Source organism: Phalacrocorax aristotelis, chromosome 7 (assembly GCF_949628215.1).
Source record: "Phalacrocorax aristotelis chromosome 7, bGulAri2.1, whole genome shotgun sequence".
Classification (NCBI taxonomy): Eukaryota; Metazoa; Chordata; class Aves; order Suliformes; family Phalacrocoracidae; genus Phalacrocorax; species Phalacrocorax aristotelis.
Genome location: NC_134282.1, coordinates 27349019 through 27363113, shown reverse-complemented (window position 1 = coordinate 27363113; position 14095 = coordinate 27349019). Strand labels below are relative to the sequence as shown.

Below are 14095 nucleotides of genomic sequence, written 5' to 3'. Positions count from 1 at the left end.
TGAAATCCATTCCCTTGGGCTCCTGGACTTCCTTCAGCCAACTCATTAGTAAGGAACACTGGGGAGATTCTGGCTCCTTCTTGCCCCATGGCATGGTAGGCTATTTTCATTTTCATGGTCTTCTTTTGCTGTGGGCACAAGACTGATCTTGGTGATTGTCTGATGCTGTCTTCAGTGCTAATGCAGGACATTGGAAAGCCACCTGCCTCCAACTGAATAGGCTTTGTATCCTTTTTCCTAAACAGAGCATTACTGCAGCATATAGCAAACATGAAGGAAAAACTGTGGATGAGGCCAAGATTGCCTTCTTGAAAATCATATACCGGTGGCCAACATTTGGATCAGCCTTCTTTGAGGTGAAGGTAGGTTTAAAGGCCTGGATGAATGGTTTTGGTAGTAGACTGGCACTGCGGGATAGGGACTGTCTGACTATAATTCCCTATCTGCGTAATTGAGAATCCATTACAAAGCTAGCCTCCCATCATCTACTGAGGAAAACTGAGTTCCTTGGAAGTGGGGAGATGAGGTTTTTTTATTCCTTCTGAATTACTACGTCAGTTATTTACTGGCTGTGTTGTTGTTCCAGTTGTAATACTTAATGTTACAGCTATGCAGTAGATGGGGGTCTTCTAGTTAGATACTTAACTGTCCTGTCATTTTTCTCTACTACAAAATGCTGCCAAATCTTGTATCTCTGGGGACCCTTCCCTCAGAACACAACTGTACCAATCCTCTCATTCTGCAGTGAATACCTCCAGGAATCATTTCCCACCTGCTACCTTGAAATTCTCATCCCATGGCTCTTAACTGGTTCGCAACCAGCCTATTATTAGGTAGCCAGGTTTGGACCTGATTCTGATTTTATGTAGCAGCTGCTCAAGTCATCAATACATGGCAGAAAAAGTCATCCTTAGCAATAGTTACATAATATTGAAGAGCTTGATGTTTCAGTGTTTATCTGGTAAAGAGAATAAGCAGCATTGGACACTGTTAAAGGTCAGTATGCACCTGATACAGATAATTTCTTCATTTTCTGCTTATCTTGCTCTGTTACTCATTTATAGCAAACCTCAGAGCCAAATTTCCCGGAGATTGTGCTGATTGCAATCAACAAGCAAGGAGTATCACTGATACATCAGAAGACAAAGGTAACAGTTGCTTCTCAAGAGTCTGTCTAAGGGATTTAATTGACCATGCTAACTTAGAGGCAGTAACAGGACCTTCTCCCTGAATGGTAGGAGAGGATAGAGTCCCTGTATTCATTTTCTGTGTGAAACCAAAGAAAATGTTATTGCCTTAAATCACTTTGCAGTTTCTACACTGGAAAGGAAATAGTGTAGAGCATCTCTTTAAAAAAGAAGTGGTAATAATGATGGACCTGGGCAAAGTGATAAGATCAGGCAGATGGATGGACAGTGCACTAGGGAACCTGCTTCACAAAAGTGCTTTGCAGGAAACCCAATCTGTCTAGAAGATCAGGGAGAATGACAGTGCTTACCAGCTCTCTAACCCAAACAGTCTGGTCTTACCCAGTTCCCAGGCAAAAGCATTTATGAGTATGACTATTTGCTTTTAGTAAGAAAACAAATATCTAGCAAGTTTTAGATTATTGTAAATATAATGGCAATGTGCTAAGGCAAAGAAAGAAAGTCTCATTAGAGTGATTAAGGCTCACCTGCTTGGTGAAGATACAATATACCACTAGTCTGGATACAAGACCTTCCTTGATCCGCTGTGTTTATAAATGAGGTGGGAAAGGAAGAGAATGCTCTAGGTCTACAGATTTTCTTACATAACAGCTCCTTTTCATTTGAGAAATGTGCTATAGTTCAATTTGTTTCCCCTTACAGGATATTTTAACAGTCTACCCCTTCAATAAAATCTCCAACTGGAGCAGTGGGAGCACATACTTTCACATGACAATAGGGAACCTGGTACGAGGAAGCCGGATCTTATGTGAGACATCTCTGGTAAGAAGAATTTTGTCAACTTACACACAAGAAACTCCTAATTTTTTTCTTTACATCTAGAATTGCTACAAAACAATGGTGCCAAAACAGACATTAAAACTAGTACAGATACAAAAAGCATTCACTGCTATGTCAATGAAATTGCAGTTTAGAACTGGTTCAGTGCTGTACAATGCCATCAGATGCAAAGACATAATTTCCCTAATTCTTCCTATACATCCAAATTATATCTCTGAGACATTAAGACTGCACTTACCCACAGAACTACATAAGAGCCTTTTTGTTTTGTCATGCATCCATCTATGCAGTAACGCCATCCTTTTAAGATTTTTACACTTTTCAATGAGTGGTACAATGTTTTTAAGAATTAATTTCAGATTGTCCACAGACTCAGACAAGCATCATTGTATTGATATTTAAAGGTAAATTTGTAAAGATAACATAAAACATTTAAGGACTAACTTTTCCCACAGAATGGAAGAGCAGAGGGAGGAATAGATGAATAATTATCAAAACAGTGATAGCTGTTGGAAGAGGAGATGTCCATGCAGGGAAGAACCTAAGAAGAAGATAAAACAGGGAGGAAATTATAGGTTTTTTTGCTTCTGGAGCTCTTTGACACACAAGACATTTTTATTTTCTGACAGGGTTACAAAATGGATGACCTGTTAACATCCTACGTACACCTGCTAATGAATGCTGTGAACAAGCAAAAGAACCTCCCAGCCTGAGAGCAGAAATAGATCCCATGACCTACATCTGTGCCAAACTACCTGTAATTTCATCTCCCAGAAGAAATACCATTTAAAAATATTAATCTTGATCAATCTTCTGATCATACACTGAATGAACTGTGTTGCTGAGATATTACCGCAAGAGAAGCTCAAGTGAGCAAGTGCTTTCAAATATCTGTAACACTTGTCTGTCTTAGAGGTAGCATAAGAATTCAATTCAGATTTTGGATTTAAAAGTTTAGCTGGATTTTAATGTAATATGGGGGCAGAGGAACCCTAACATGAGAGCCTCTTCCAATCCTGTAGATCTCCTCCATTCTTGAAGACACACATTAACAGTTGTTCTCCTTTTTGAAATAAAATGTCCCCTTGTTGTATATGCTCTTACCAAATGCATAACCTCCTTGAGTCTTTGCAAACAAAGGTAATGTTATTTTTTTCCTCCTATTGGGAATTCTAAGACTAGAGAAATGCCCTTTAGTAGTAGTATAAGTGGACACCTTGAAAGGCAAGATACTAGCTTTCATCCTTCTGTTACTAGGTTACATGCTCCAAATTAGACTACGACAGCCATTTACTGTTGGAATATAACTGTCATTCCTGTGTGCTGCTAAATTAGCAGGCTGTCCACTGGTTTACCATTGCCTTGGTTAAATTAAATAGATTTCTTTCTTCCACACTTCATAATGCACTTGGAAACTAACAGCTGCTTTCTGCTATGTGGTTTCTAGTAAGCATAGACAAACTCTGAAATGAGTCTGGATTTGGGTCCATAACTTTTACTCAGCTGCTCCTATTTCAAGTTATAGATGTGCTATTCAGTGCAAATCAGAATCGAAGAACTGAGTCTAACAGACATCTGTTGAAAAGAGACTTTTCTGCTCTATAAAAATGTTCTCAGCTTGGAATTATGCAGACATTCATTCATGAGACAAGAATAATAGCTTCAATTTCTCCCACTCTTTTCTATTTCCTATTTAGCAGGCACTTCGAGTGGTAAAATTTGATTCAGCGCTTGTTCATCTCTTAGACCTTTGTAAGCACACAACTTTGGTCCTATAGGAACCAGAGTGTGCTCAGAGTGTGTGAGGCATATATGCACTGTGGTAGTAGTAAACCTAGATGCTCACCCCATCAGAGAACAAGTACTCCTTCCTCAATGACATGCCCTCCCTTGCTCACAGTGAAACATGGACATGTCTTAAAGCATTTACACCAAGTTCCTTGAGACATGATCTGGCAGTGCTGGAAAAGCAGCTCTGCTAGATCTCTCAAATTTGCCAATCTATGCACAATGGTTCTTTTGTTCCCTCAGATGTGTGTTTGTGAAAGTTGAACGCTAATGGGAGTTTTGTACATGGGTGGCAGGGAAGAGCCCCGCTCTCTTTGTGCATCTGAGTGCCACACTTGTCAGAATAGTTGATCCTTTTGCATGCAATTAGATATTCCTGCTGTAATGTCCATTGCTGGCAATGGAAATGTTTGAGACTAATGCCCTTGAGTTGTTTTGTCATCCTATGTCTGATCTAACTGGCTATAAGTGAAAATCATTCAATACTTCACCTGTACAAAAAGAAATCTTACAGCCAAACTATATTGCTCCTGGTTTTTAAATAAACACTGCAGAAAATCAACCACAATGTCTTTTTAACAAGAAAATTGAATATTTGCTCTAGATCCATGTAGCCTAAACATACCGAACATCCACTAAAGCCTGTAAGTGATCACAGCATCCCATCTACTTGTCACATACACAACACAATTTGTACAGCACAGCCTCTAAAAGGATGATACACCTTTCTGTACATCCTCATCAACCAACACATCACCATAGAAGCAGCATGGATTCAAAATGTGAATTCATCATGACAGTGTATCAGATTTGGATAAACCCCAGAGTACCTCAGAGTGCGTAATGCTCTCTGGCTCAGCATTGCAAATGTTTTTTTTTCCTGTACAATATGCAACTTTTTAACATTTATTTTTTCTGTGAAGATTTAAAAATGTATTAGTTAACTTTATTACAGGAACATAAAAAGGTACAGTAATGTAACATTTCAATCCACAATCACATGTTTTGGTTAGAAAGAACAAGCAATGTGTGATAAAATGAGAGCTCCGCATGCTACAGAATCCACTCTGCTCATCAAGGCCTGAACCAAGGCAAGTAGCTGCTAGTTCTTTTACTCAGTCTATACCATCCTCAGCACTTAATAGTGCTTTACAGACTAGTACAGCTGCACTTATTACATTTGCCTGCAATCTATACCTTCACCATTCAACCACTTATTAAAAAGGTGTCAGTCACATAATCTAATACAAAACATGCAACATCTAGAAACTCCCTGTACAGAAGATTGAACAATATTTGCCTACATTGCACAGATTGCTGTAAAATAAAGATCAGGATCCAAACCTCTGAGGGCAGATTAGGTTGCCACAAAGAAAGATTACAAGTGATTAGCATACCCTTTGAGTATAAAAAAAGCTTCATATACTGTGGTTTCTAAAAGCAAAACCATTTTCAAGTGTACTCAGTGGATATTAGTGATTTTAATTCAGTATGTATAAATATGAATGTAAACTATAAATATATATAATGAGACAACAGCTTTTGGTAAGTGTAGACTTCTGAGCCAAGTTCAACCTCGATAAAAATCTATATTCTCCAGTGGTGTGATACCTAGGATGAATTTGGCCAGCTTGTCTATTTACAGCAATGGAAAAATGCATGCAGCTTAATTCTGAGTGAGATCTTGACTTTATTTAAAAAAAAAAAAACAAACACAAAAAAAACCCCAAACGAAACCAAACAACCCAAAAAACCCCCAACCTGTCCACCATCAACACACTAAGTCATTAAGTCTGCATTATATTCTGCTTAGTTTTTAAAAAGTGGACTTAAAGGACTAGAGGAAGATGCATTTATTTAAACTATTTATAGTTATTTCCCCTACTTCTTCAATTCCACTGTTCCACTTACCCACAGAAGGTACATCAGTAATATTCACTTCTGTAACTCTGCACATCGCAGACTATGGGCAGCAGGAGTATAAGAAAAATAATTGTAAAAAATTAATAATTTAAGAGATACTAAAAGAACATGACCCGCTGCTAATATAGAGATAAGGGATTATAATGATTTTTTCCCTCCCTCCATAATTTTGGGAAATACTCTGAAGATAAGGACATAAGACAAATCCTAGAGAACTAAACAGGTTATCAAAAAGAATGGTATCAACTGTCCTTTGAACACTGAAGTTTACTAGGTCTACTGAATTTCTAACATGAGACAACACAAGAGCACACACTAAGTTTCTACTTGCAGTACAAAAGTTAATTCCATTCACCTCTAAATACATGCATTTTCCATTGCTGAACTTGAAAGTGGCCACTGAAAGAATACTGCCTGCTAGTTACATAGTCTTTCCATATTTACCAGTAGCTATGTGGCTGTGTGTTCCTCCACCATCTTCTCAGAAGGCTGAAGATACACAGATGCTCAGATTTAGCATTAGCTGTGGCTAAGATTATAGGAACAGACCTGAATGCTTTATGCTGAGAAGAATCTGCGTAACATACTGAACTGCACATGGATCAGTAGTCCTTGATTTATGCTGTGAAAAAAAATGCCAAAGAACAGGCTTACAAGACCAGTCTTTGCAGTGGCCACATACTACTACACCAAAAGACATGCTGCTCTTTGTGCCCTTAACTAAAAGGCCATTTAAAGGCTGGTGAGACAACAGTGACTAGCCACGTGTTTTAAAGCAGTGACAAAAGCAGCTACGATTACTGTAACCTACAGTGCATATTGGTCAGAAGAGGGTGGAAGAGTTCTACTGTTAAAATTAGGCCTATCCCTTCCCTCATCAGTGTTATAGCGGATGCAGTGTACCCCAGTTAAAAGTTTATGGTAACTTACAGCAACAAAAAGCAAAGCAGCTGAAGGGAATTGAATTAGCAAAGCCAGTAAGTAAGAGATGGTCTTGCCTGTGGGATTCTTATCTGCACACAGTTAACCAGGATTTTCCACCACTGCTGTGATATCACTGGTGCAGTCTCATGGGTAGTAGCTACAGCAAGCATGATAAAAGCTATCAATGCTTTAGCTTGTTTAGATGGCAGTGAGGACAATTTTAAGGTAGATTATTTCCCCAATCCAGTTGCAGCTCACACATACAAGAAGTGAGGAAGCTTTAACTTCTTGCTAGCTAATTCACCTGGGGCTGCAGGGTGGTGCCTAGGCCCAACTGCTGTGTTCACTTGACCTACTGAACTAGCCACTTTCTGGAAGATTTAGATCATGCAAGGGACAGCCATCCTCCAGCGTGTTTCATCCTGTCCACCTCACAAAAGGGCAGGCAGTCTTCAACTATTTAGGGAAATGGATTTTCAGGTTGCTCAGCTCAGTTCAGCACAAGAAACTATGAGGGACACCTCCAGAGGTGTCAGAAGCTCACCATGATTATAACACACACAGGTGGACTCAGGAACAGCAATGCTGATGGCTCACCCCTGAAGATATAACAAGAATGTTGAAACCCAGTAAATTTCTCAGCACCTTGGGCTGTACTAGCAGAGACATCAGGACCAGTGAAACTTCACCAATGGTAGGCAAAGCTACAGAGCAGAACTACATGCTTAAGATATACAGATTAATGTCCGAGGTCCTCTCTTTAAGTAAACTCAGGTCTTAAGAAGAAACGTGATGGGAAACTTATTTGGGTGAAAATTTTAAGAAAAATACTTCCTGGTTTTTTTTCTACATAAGACCACATTTTCTACAAACTAAATATTATGTAATTGGACTTTCTGGAGCGTGACCAAGAAGTGTTTACTCATCTTTCAAATAAAGTGAGAAGGATAGGGAAACTAAAGTGCTTATATTGGTACCATATTATCAATTTGATTGAATTATACAAAAGAATAACCAAGGCTTCAGCCACATTGTCTCAAGAAATGTCAGCTACGCCAGTGGATCGGACATGCTTTCTGTTGACCACTAGAAGCTCTAGTACTGATGTAGTAGTAGAGAACAAACTGAGAAAATTATAGGGTCGGTTTCTAACAAAGTCTTTCGTTAACCCATAGTCACCTCTTCCTTAAGGAGAACCCAACTATTCTGAAGAGACTGACATGGCCTCGACAACTGAAATCTTAGTACTGAACTGGGAAGCAGCAAAGCAAACTTCTTCAGCTGTCTTAACATTGGATCTAAGCCAGACAAGCAGGCAGTGCAGATGCTGTAACTATTGGTTCCTGGGCTTTCCCAGTAAACCTGCAAACCAGGACAACTGTACAGCATCCATATATGCTCAGTATGAATCTGGAAAAAGACAAGGACATTTTGCATGTAGCAAAGAGTACATCTTTCAGAATATTTGCCTATATATAACAAAAATTAAAAGTGTCTTCACCCAGGATAAGAGGAGAAATGTTTAACTGAAAAAGAGCAAATCACATATTTCTTCCACCTCTCCACTCAAACACCGTTTCCAAATCCCTTAGACTGCAAAGGAATTGAGAGAGAACTTCAGTTCAGTTGGGGAAAGACTGTGTACAATTCAACAAGGGCAGAGGAAGTTGTTATTAGCAATTAATAACCAGCCTGTAAATTGCTTAAGCAGAATTCCTCTTTCTGCCAGTGTTATTAGACAACTGCTTGAGAAAAGGGACAGTAAAGATGCAAGCTACATTACCAGAAGCAGGGGAAGGTACAACTTATCTTTGGTTTCACTTGTTCTTAGTAACTGGCTCTGTAATCAACAGCTGCTGTGTGCAGCAGCTTGACTGTATGAGTGCAGCCAGTAGACTGACAGACCTGTTCAAGCAGAATTTAAATCCAGAGCTTTGGGATGTGCTTTCTTGGATGCCAGCTCTGACAACTTCTTCAGACGTTTTTTCAGCTCCAGAGGGAATTTCTCATAGCACTTCTTGCATACAGGCTTCATGTCAAACTCCACAAACTTATTCCTTTAACACAAAGAACAGCCAGCTATTAAAATGGTATTTGCAAACTACATGCTTCACTAAATCAAGTCTCTGTGCATCTACAAAAATGCAGTTGTTTGTGTTGTACTGCATGTATAAAACAACACACTTCCTTGTCTGGTCATGTAAGTAGAGGAACTGAGTTATCAGGGAACTAGGGTCTTTAGTATTGCTAGTTAAATAAGGAGCAAGATTTTGCTATATATTTGTATGTAACAGTCCAGAATAATAATCTTATTATCACAGAATGGAAATGTCACTTCAAAGGCCCTCTGGGGCCAACCCAGCAGAGTAGGATAAGTAAGGGTTTGAGCCTGAGAAAGGAAAAACGTAGGATTGCTTTGTTTTCTGTACCTCTTCTACATATTTGAGGTAACTAGCATAATATTTTCTTTTAAAGAGATCTACGCAATTGCAAACACTGTCATTGAGGAAAGCATCCAGACTAAGGTGACATGGAGGCTGCAGGTATTTCAGGACAGGCAGTTACTCGAAGTTTAGAGCCTTCCCTCTACTGCTGAATGGAGTTCTCCCCTTACCCAACCTTCTCACATAATAGATTAATGAAAGAAAATAGAGAGGATGCTGAGTCCCAGCTCCCTTTTAGTTCTGAAATCAGTGGAACCATAAGCATCTGCTCCAACAGAGAAAAGGTATATTGCCCCTCAGAGACGCAGTGGCTCAAAGTTCCCCCAGGCCTTCGGGGCAAATGTCACGCATGGTCCAAAATATAAACACTGACTTACTTCAGTGTAAGCTTGATGTTGCAGGTGGAGCAGGAGAAGCAATTCACACACCAGGCCTTGTTAAGAGCTGATACCACTGCAAAGGCAAAAGCACAAAATAAGAGGAAACTGCTGGATTATTTGAATTTGGATTTGTATCCAAATTCAAATGAGGCCAGATGTGAAAAGAAACACTGGTGCCTTGCAACTGTGGGACTGCAACAGCTGCACTAACAAATAAAACAAGTACAGCAACCCAGAACAAGGAGAGAACAAATCTTACCATCTCCCTCTATCACGTGGCTGCAGTTGTAGCAGACATCTCCAAAGAGCTGCACAGCAAAAGAAATAAGAACAGGAACTCATACTACTGACTACTTGTGCTCCCCAAATTACACAGCTGGTGTGAACATTAAATACTAACAATGAAAGAATTCCCAGGCATTGCAAGTAGCTCCCAAATATACCAATTTAACTCTTCTGAATAACTTCCCATACACTTGCCAAATAGTCTATGTTCTTTTGGATCTCATACTACTAAATGCTACAAAACCTTTTTTGTTGGTTCCTCACACTCTACTACTGTTATGTGATCTTAAAGTCCTGTACATGTGGCAATTTGGAGAAAACAGGATCAGTAGAGTATGATGCTTACTATAGACAAACATCTCCTGATGCTTAACTATAGACATCAAAATATAACTTAGAGCTACTTTCAAGACAGTAACGCTTATCTCTTATGAGAGAAAGAGACTAATTTATCCTGACAGAAGAAAATACCAAACTCATAGTTGTTCCGGAGACTCAGACAGAAAAAACAGTTTTTGATTGGCTTTTGAAACACACTTTTCTTCTGCTTTAGACAGCACAACTTTTATCTTAGGCCCATGGATGCAACTAATTATCAAAGAAGTCCACACAAATAGTTTTAGAGTAGAATTACAGGGATTTAATAATCACAACCCATGGTCATGTTTTTTTCTGTCAATGGCACAAAGAAATATCAATGTCCCAAGACATTTCTATTCTGTTCTCAGCATCACTTTTCACATCTACCAAGAAAAACAATTTTTCTGTTAAATCTCACCAATTTAGTAAAATTGCATTGTCTCTACAAATTCAGATTATGCAAAATCTGCATAGCTTTGTGCATGTAAAATGCAAAAAATCATTTGCCAGTCAGAGCAAGTATCTACAGTATAGACGGCAGAATTTACCTGGTTGTAGTGAGTTTCACAATAAGCCAGTCCTTTTTTCTCATAGTGTCGGTGCCCCAAGAATGGCTTCTCACATTTGGCACAAACAAAATGCTGTAAAAGAAGAAAAGACATTCAGTGGCAGGCAACGAGACTTTTCTATCACTAGGTAAAACTTGCATGGCTACGAGTCATGGCTCAATACAAGACACTTGATCATAGAATTGGAATGGTTTGGGTTTGAAGGCACCTTAAAGATCATCTAGTTCCAAACTCCTGCCATGGGCAGGGATACCACTAGACCAGGTTGCTCTCAATGTCCCATCCAACCTGGCCTTGAACACTTCCAGTGATGGGGCAGCCACAACTTCTCTGGGCAACCTGTTCCAGAGCCTCACCACCCTCACAGTAAAGAACCTCCTCCTTACATCTCATCTAAATCTACCCTCTTTCAGTTCAAAACTGTTACCCCTTAATGCTTTAATGAAACTCAGACAGGAAAATCTTCATGGAAATGAAAGAAAAGAGGAAATATTTAGTCTACTATAGTAATTAAGAATTGTATTAAAGATAGGTAGAAGATCTGCTGAAAGGGCAATCATCCTGTATCTACACTGATAAGACTTGTGGACTATTATCTTGGTTGTTTCAGAGAAGAGAAACAGGAACATAAAACGTCACTGGTATGAATGCACTTCAAATGAAGAGCATCATCTCTCTCATTTCAAGCCCTAGGAGGCTTAAATCACAAAAAAACTTCAGAGCAAGCTGTGACGACTCAGCTGAAAGTTATAGAAACAACGAGCTGAAAAGGCTTAAAAAGCAAGAATTGCACTGGCTCCACCTACATGACAAATTCTAACACTCTTATGAACCTGTTAAGTGGGGTTAGAGAGGATATATCTAAGTATATCATAGAAATATGTAACTTTATTAGTAAGTAAATGCTGTTCAGTGAACAGTATTCTGCATGAATATTTACAATGCAAGTCAGGCATTTTAAAATTAAGGTTATTATTGTTGTGAAAGCACAGCTTTCTTGGGTAACCCTGATGACCCTACTGTACTCATTTGCTCACAGAAGGTGAGGACAATCTGAAACATAAGCAATTATTTTTTTGTCAGAATTCATATATTACAGATCACGTAAATGTCTACAGGTTCCAACTAGCACTAGTCCTCTTCCAAAATGGCTCCGGAAGGAAGTTTCAGATTCAGAGAGGTCTTACCTCAACATGCCACTGCTTTCCCAGAGCATTGACCACTCGTCCCTCAATGGGCCTGCGGCAGGCTCCACAGATGGGGATTCCCATCTTGTCGTGGCAGGGCAGGCAATACAGTTCTCCTTTCAGTTCCCGGGCCTCAGCAGTCAGCTCCTTCCTGAAAACACAAACATGTCCCTGAAGTAAGAACAGGAAGTAAAGCTTTTTAATGCCCAAGATGAAGTTTTGGAAGACTAAACATACTTTGGGAACATTCATGCAGAGTCATGAAATTAAGCCAGTGAAAAACCATTACTGTCAACTCATCTTTCTAAAATCGCTTTCTCAGTTTGCCAAACAAGAGAACACATGTGGAATATCGCGTCTTCACCTAGATACTCTGGCAGAAACATGGAACAATGCAGTGTCATGCAAAGACTCAACCTATCTTTGAATGGGATAGTTTTTGTACAAGGACCACCCTAGTAATGCTCAGCACTGAGCCATTTACTTTATTCTTCAGCTCTGTTACCCATTCTAGGGCAGTACTGTGCCAGTTATCAGACAGGTATCAGCATGGTAGTGGACTGTGCCAGAAGACGGACACAGCTCACCAAATCATCTTTTTCTTCTATCCAGGAATGTAAAGTGAAACTACTTTGAATGGCCTGGCAACAGCTATCTTTGGACAACACTATTACTGTAATCTGCGCACAGTCTTTCAGGTAAGTTTATACCAAGGAACTATTTTCATTTTCAGTATAAAATAGTGTCATTCAAGTTTAGGAGAAGAGAACATTGAATGGCAAAAAACCCCTAAAGCTCCTAAAGGCTTTCCAAATTTCTTTTGATTATTCAACAGTGTGAAGGCAGCAAAGCTTAGGCCTTGGAAAGGACTGCACTGCTGATTGCTGTCTCCTTTCTTTGTCAAGAGTTTAGAATATGAGAACATACCCACAGTGGGTGCAGTTGAAATGATCCGGATGGTAGGAATCATTCCTAAACATCAGAGGCTGCTCATCAATTATCAAGTGGCACTTCTGACAGATGTACTTGCCCAGTCCCTTAGCTTTTTCACGGTTATGGCACGGCCTGCATAGATGCCTGATTGAACAAAGTAAAGAAAAGAAAATACTAAGAAATTTTTTCTTGTATATTAACATACAGTGCATGCTGTAGGATGTACTTTATGTAGCAGAAGAAGTGTCTCCTGAGGTCAGGCTAAACATAATTCAGTTTAGTATCCTGTCTCTCACACCAGTTGCACAGAAAAGAATATGTGGATAGAGCAGTCAGAGTTTTATTTCCTTAGAAATTTCCAACAACATTCAATGATTTGTATCCCATCCCTGTCATTTTTCTAGGTATCCTTTCTGGTACTTTTAGATCCTTTTTGAGAGGTGGGCAAGGAAAGGTCACAACACCCTCACTCTATTATTCACTATGGGATCCAGCCATAACAGAGGCATTACAGCACTGGGAGGGAGTGAAGGAGAAAAAATAAAAAATATTAAATGAAAGCACATAGCTCAAATGCCTTTACCATGGCTGAATTCCTTAGTCTTCAATAGCTAGGACAAACAAGAGACCATTGAATATTAGCTCTTCTGCCTACAAATTCCTTTTAGTTCTAAGTTAAAGAAAATAAGGAACTATGCAATTTTATGTGATAAATGTAACTGTTCCTATCACATATTCTAGAACATATTACAGGTACAATCCTGAACAGGTAGATAAGCCAAATTTCTGGTAAAAAGCCTGGGCAGAGGCATAAAAAAACCTCCGTAAAAGCTGATGGAATCCACCTATTTTATCCCAATATTGAGGAGCTCTGAGGAGAAGCTGCTCAGTTTTATTTGCTGTTACCTACCCCTCTAGCTGCAGTGCTGCAGGCTGCGAAGAATTTATGATAAAATGAAAATGACACAGGAATAACTTCTGTGGGTTGCTTTGTCACAAAATAGACAAGCCTGCTTAATTCCTTTCACTATATCACTATGTGAAACACTCGCTGAGATTTACACGTCATTCTCAAAAGACACCAGACAAAAGGAAAAGTTCAAATGGAAAGGGTAGACTTATGGCTGAAGTAGTGGGCTCTTTGCAGGGCCACTTCCAAAATTCTGCTGTGATGAATCACTTACCCTTAGATCCGTAAAATGGGGATAAGAATACAACACAGATGTTGTTGTGAGACCTCAAACATTTATGACCCTCAGCTGGCAGACGCCTGTCTAAGTGCTAAGTATCATTATTATTCTCTCCAAATCTGGG

General features: G+C 39.3%; 2 protein-coding genes across 3 annotated transcripts in view; one reads left to right on the top strand and one right to left on the bottom strand.

Annotated features, from left to right (window-relative positions):
- MYO7B (myosin VIIB) overlaps window positions 1-5551 on the top strand; it is a 59891-nt gene extending 54340 nt beyond the window's left edge. Inside the window, exons 46-49 of the mRNA XM_075099402.1 lie at window positions 246-362; window positions 1065-1148; window positions 1851-1970; window positions 2618-5551. Coding sequence (XP_074955503.1) covers window positions 246-362; window positions 1065-1148; window positions 1851-1970; window positions 2618-2701 — 405 coding nt within the window. The 3' untranslated portion in view covers window positions 2702-5551. The remainder of the gene's footprint in view (window positions 1-245; window positions 363-1064; window positions 1149-1850; window positions 1971-2617) is intronic.
- Window positions 4701-14095, bottom strand: part of LIMS2 (LIM zinc finger domain containing 2) — a 43400-nt gene continuing 34005 nt past the window's right edge. Inside the window, exons 5-11 of one of the 2 annotated variants that reach the window (XM_075099400.1) lie at window positions 12776-12925; window positions 11849-11999; window positions 10641-10733; window positions 9707-9755; window positions 9445-9520; window positions 8529-8680; window positions 4701-6321 (exon numbers count right to left, since the gene is read on the bottom strand). In XM_075099400.1, the coding sequence (XP_074955501.1) occupies window positions 8533-8680; window positions 9445-9520; window positions 9707-9755; window positions 10641-10733; window positions 11849-11999; window positions 12776-12925 (667 nt within the window). In that variant the 3' untranslated portion in view covers window positions 4701-6321; window positions 8529-8532. Of the gene's footprint in view, window positions 8681-9444; window positions 9521-9706; window positions 9756-10640; window positions 10734-11848; window positions 12000-12775; window positions 12926-14095 lie in introns of both variants that reach the window. The other variant, XM_075099399.1, reaches the window with a different exon arrangement.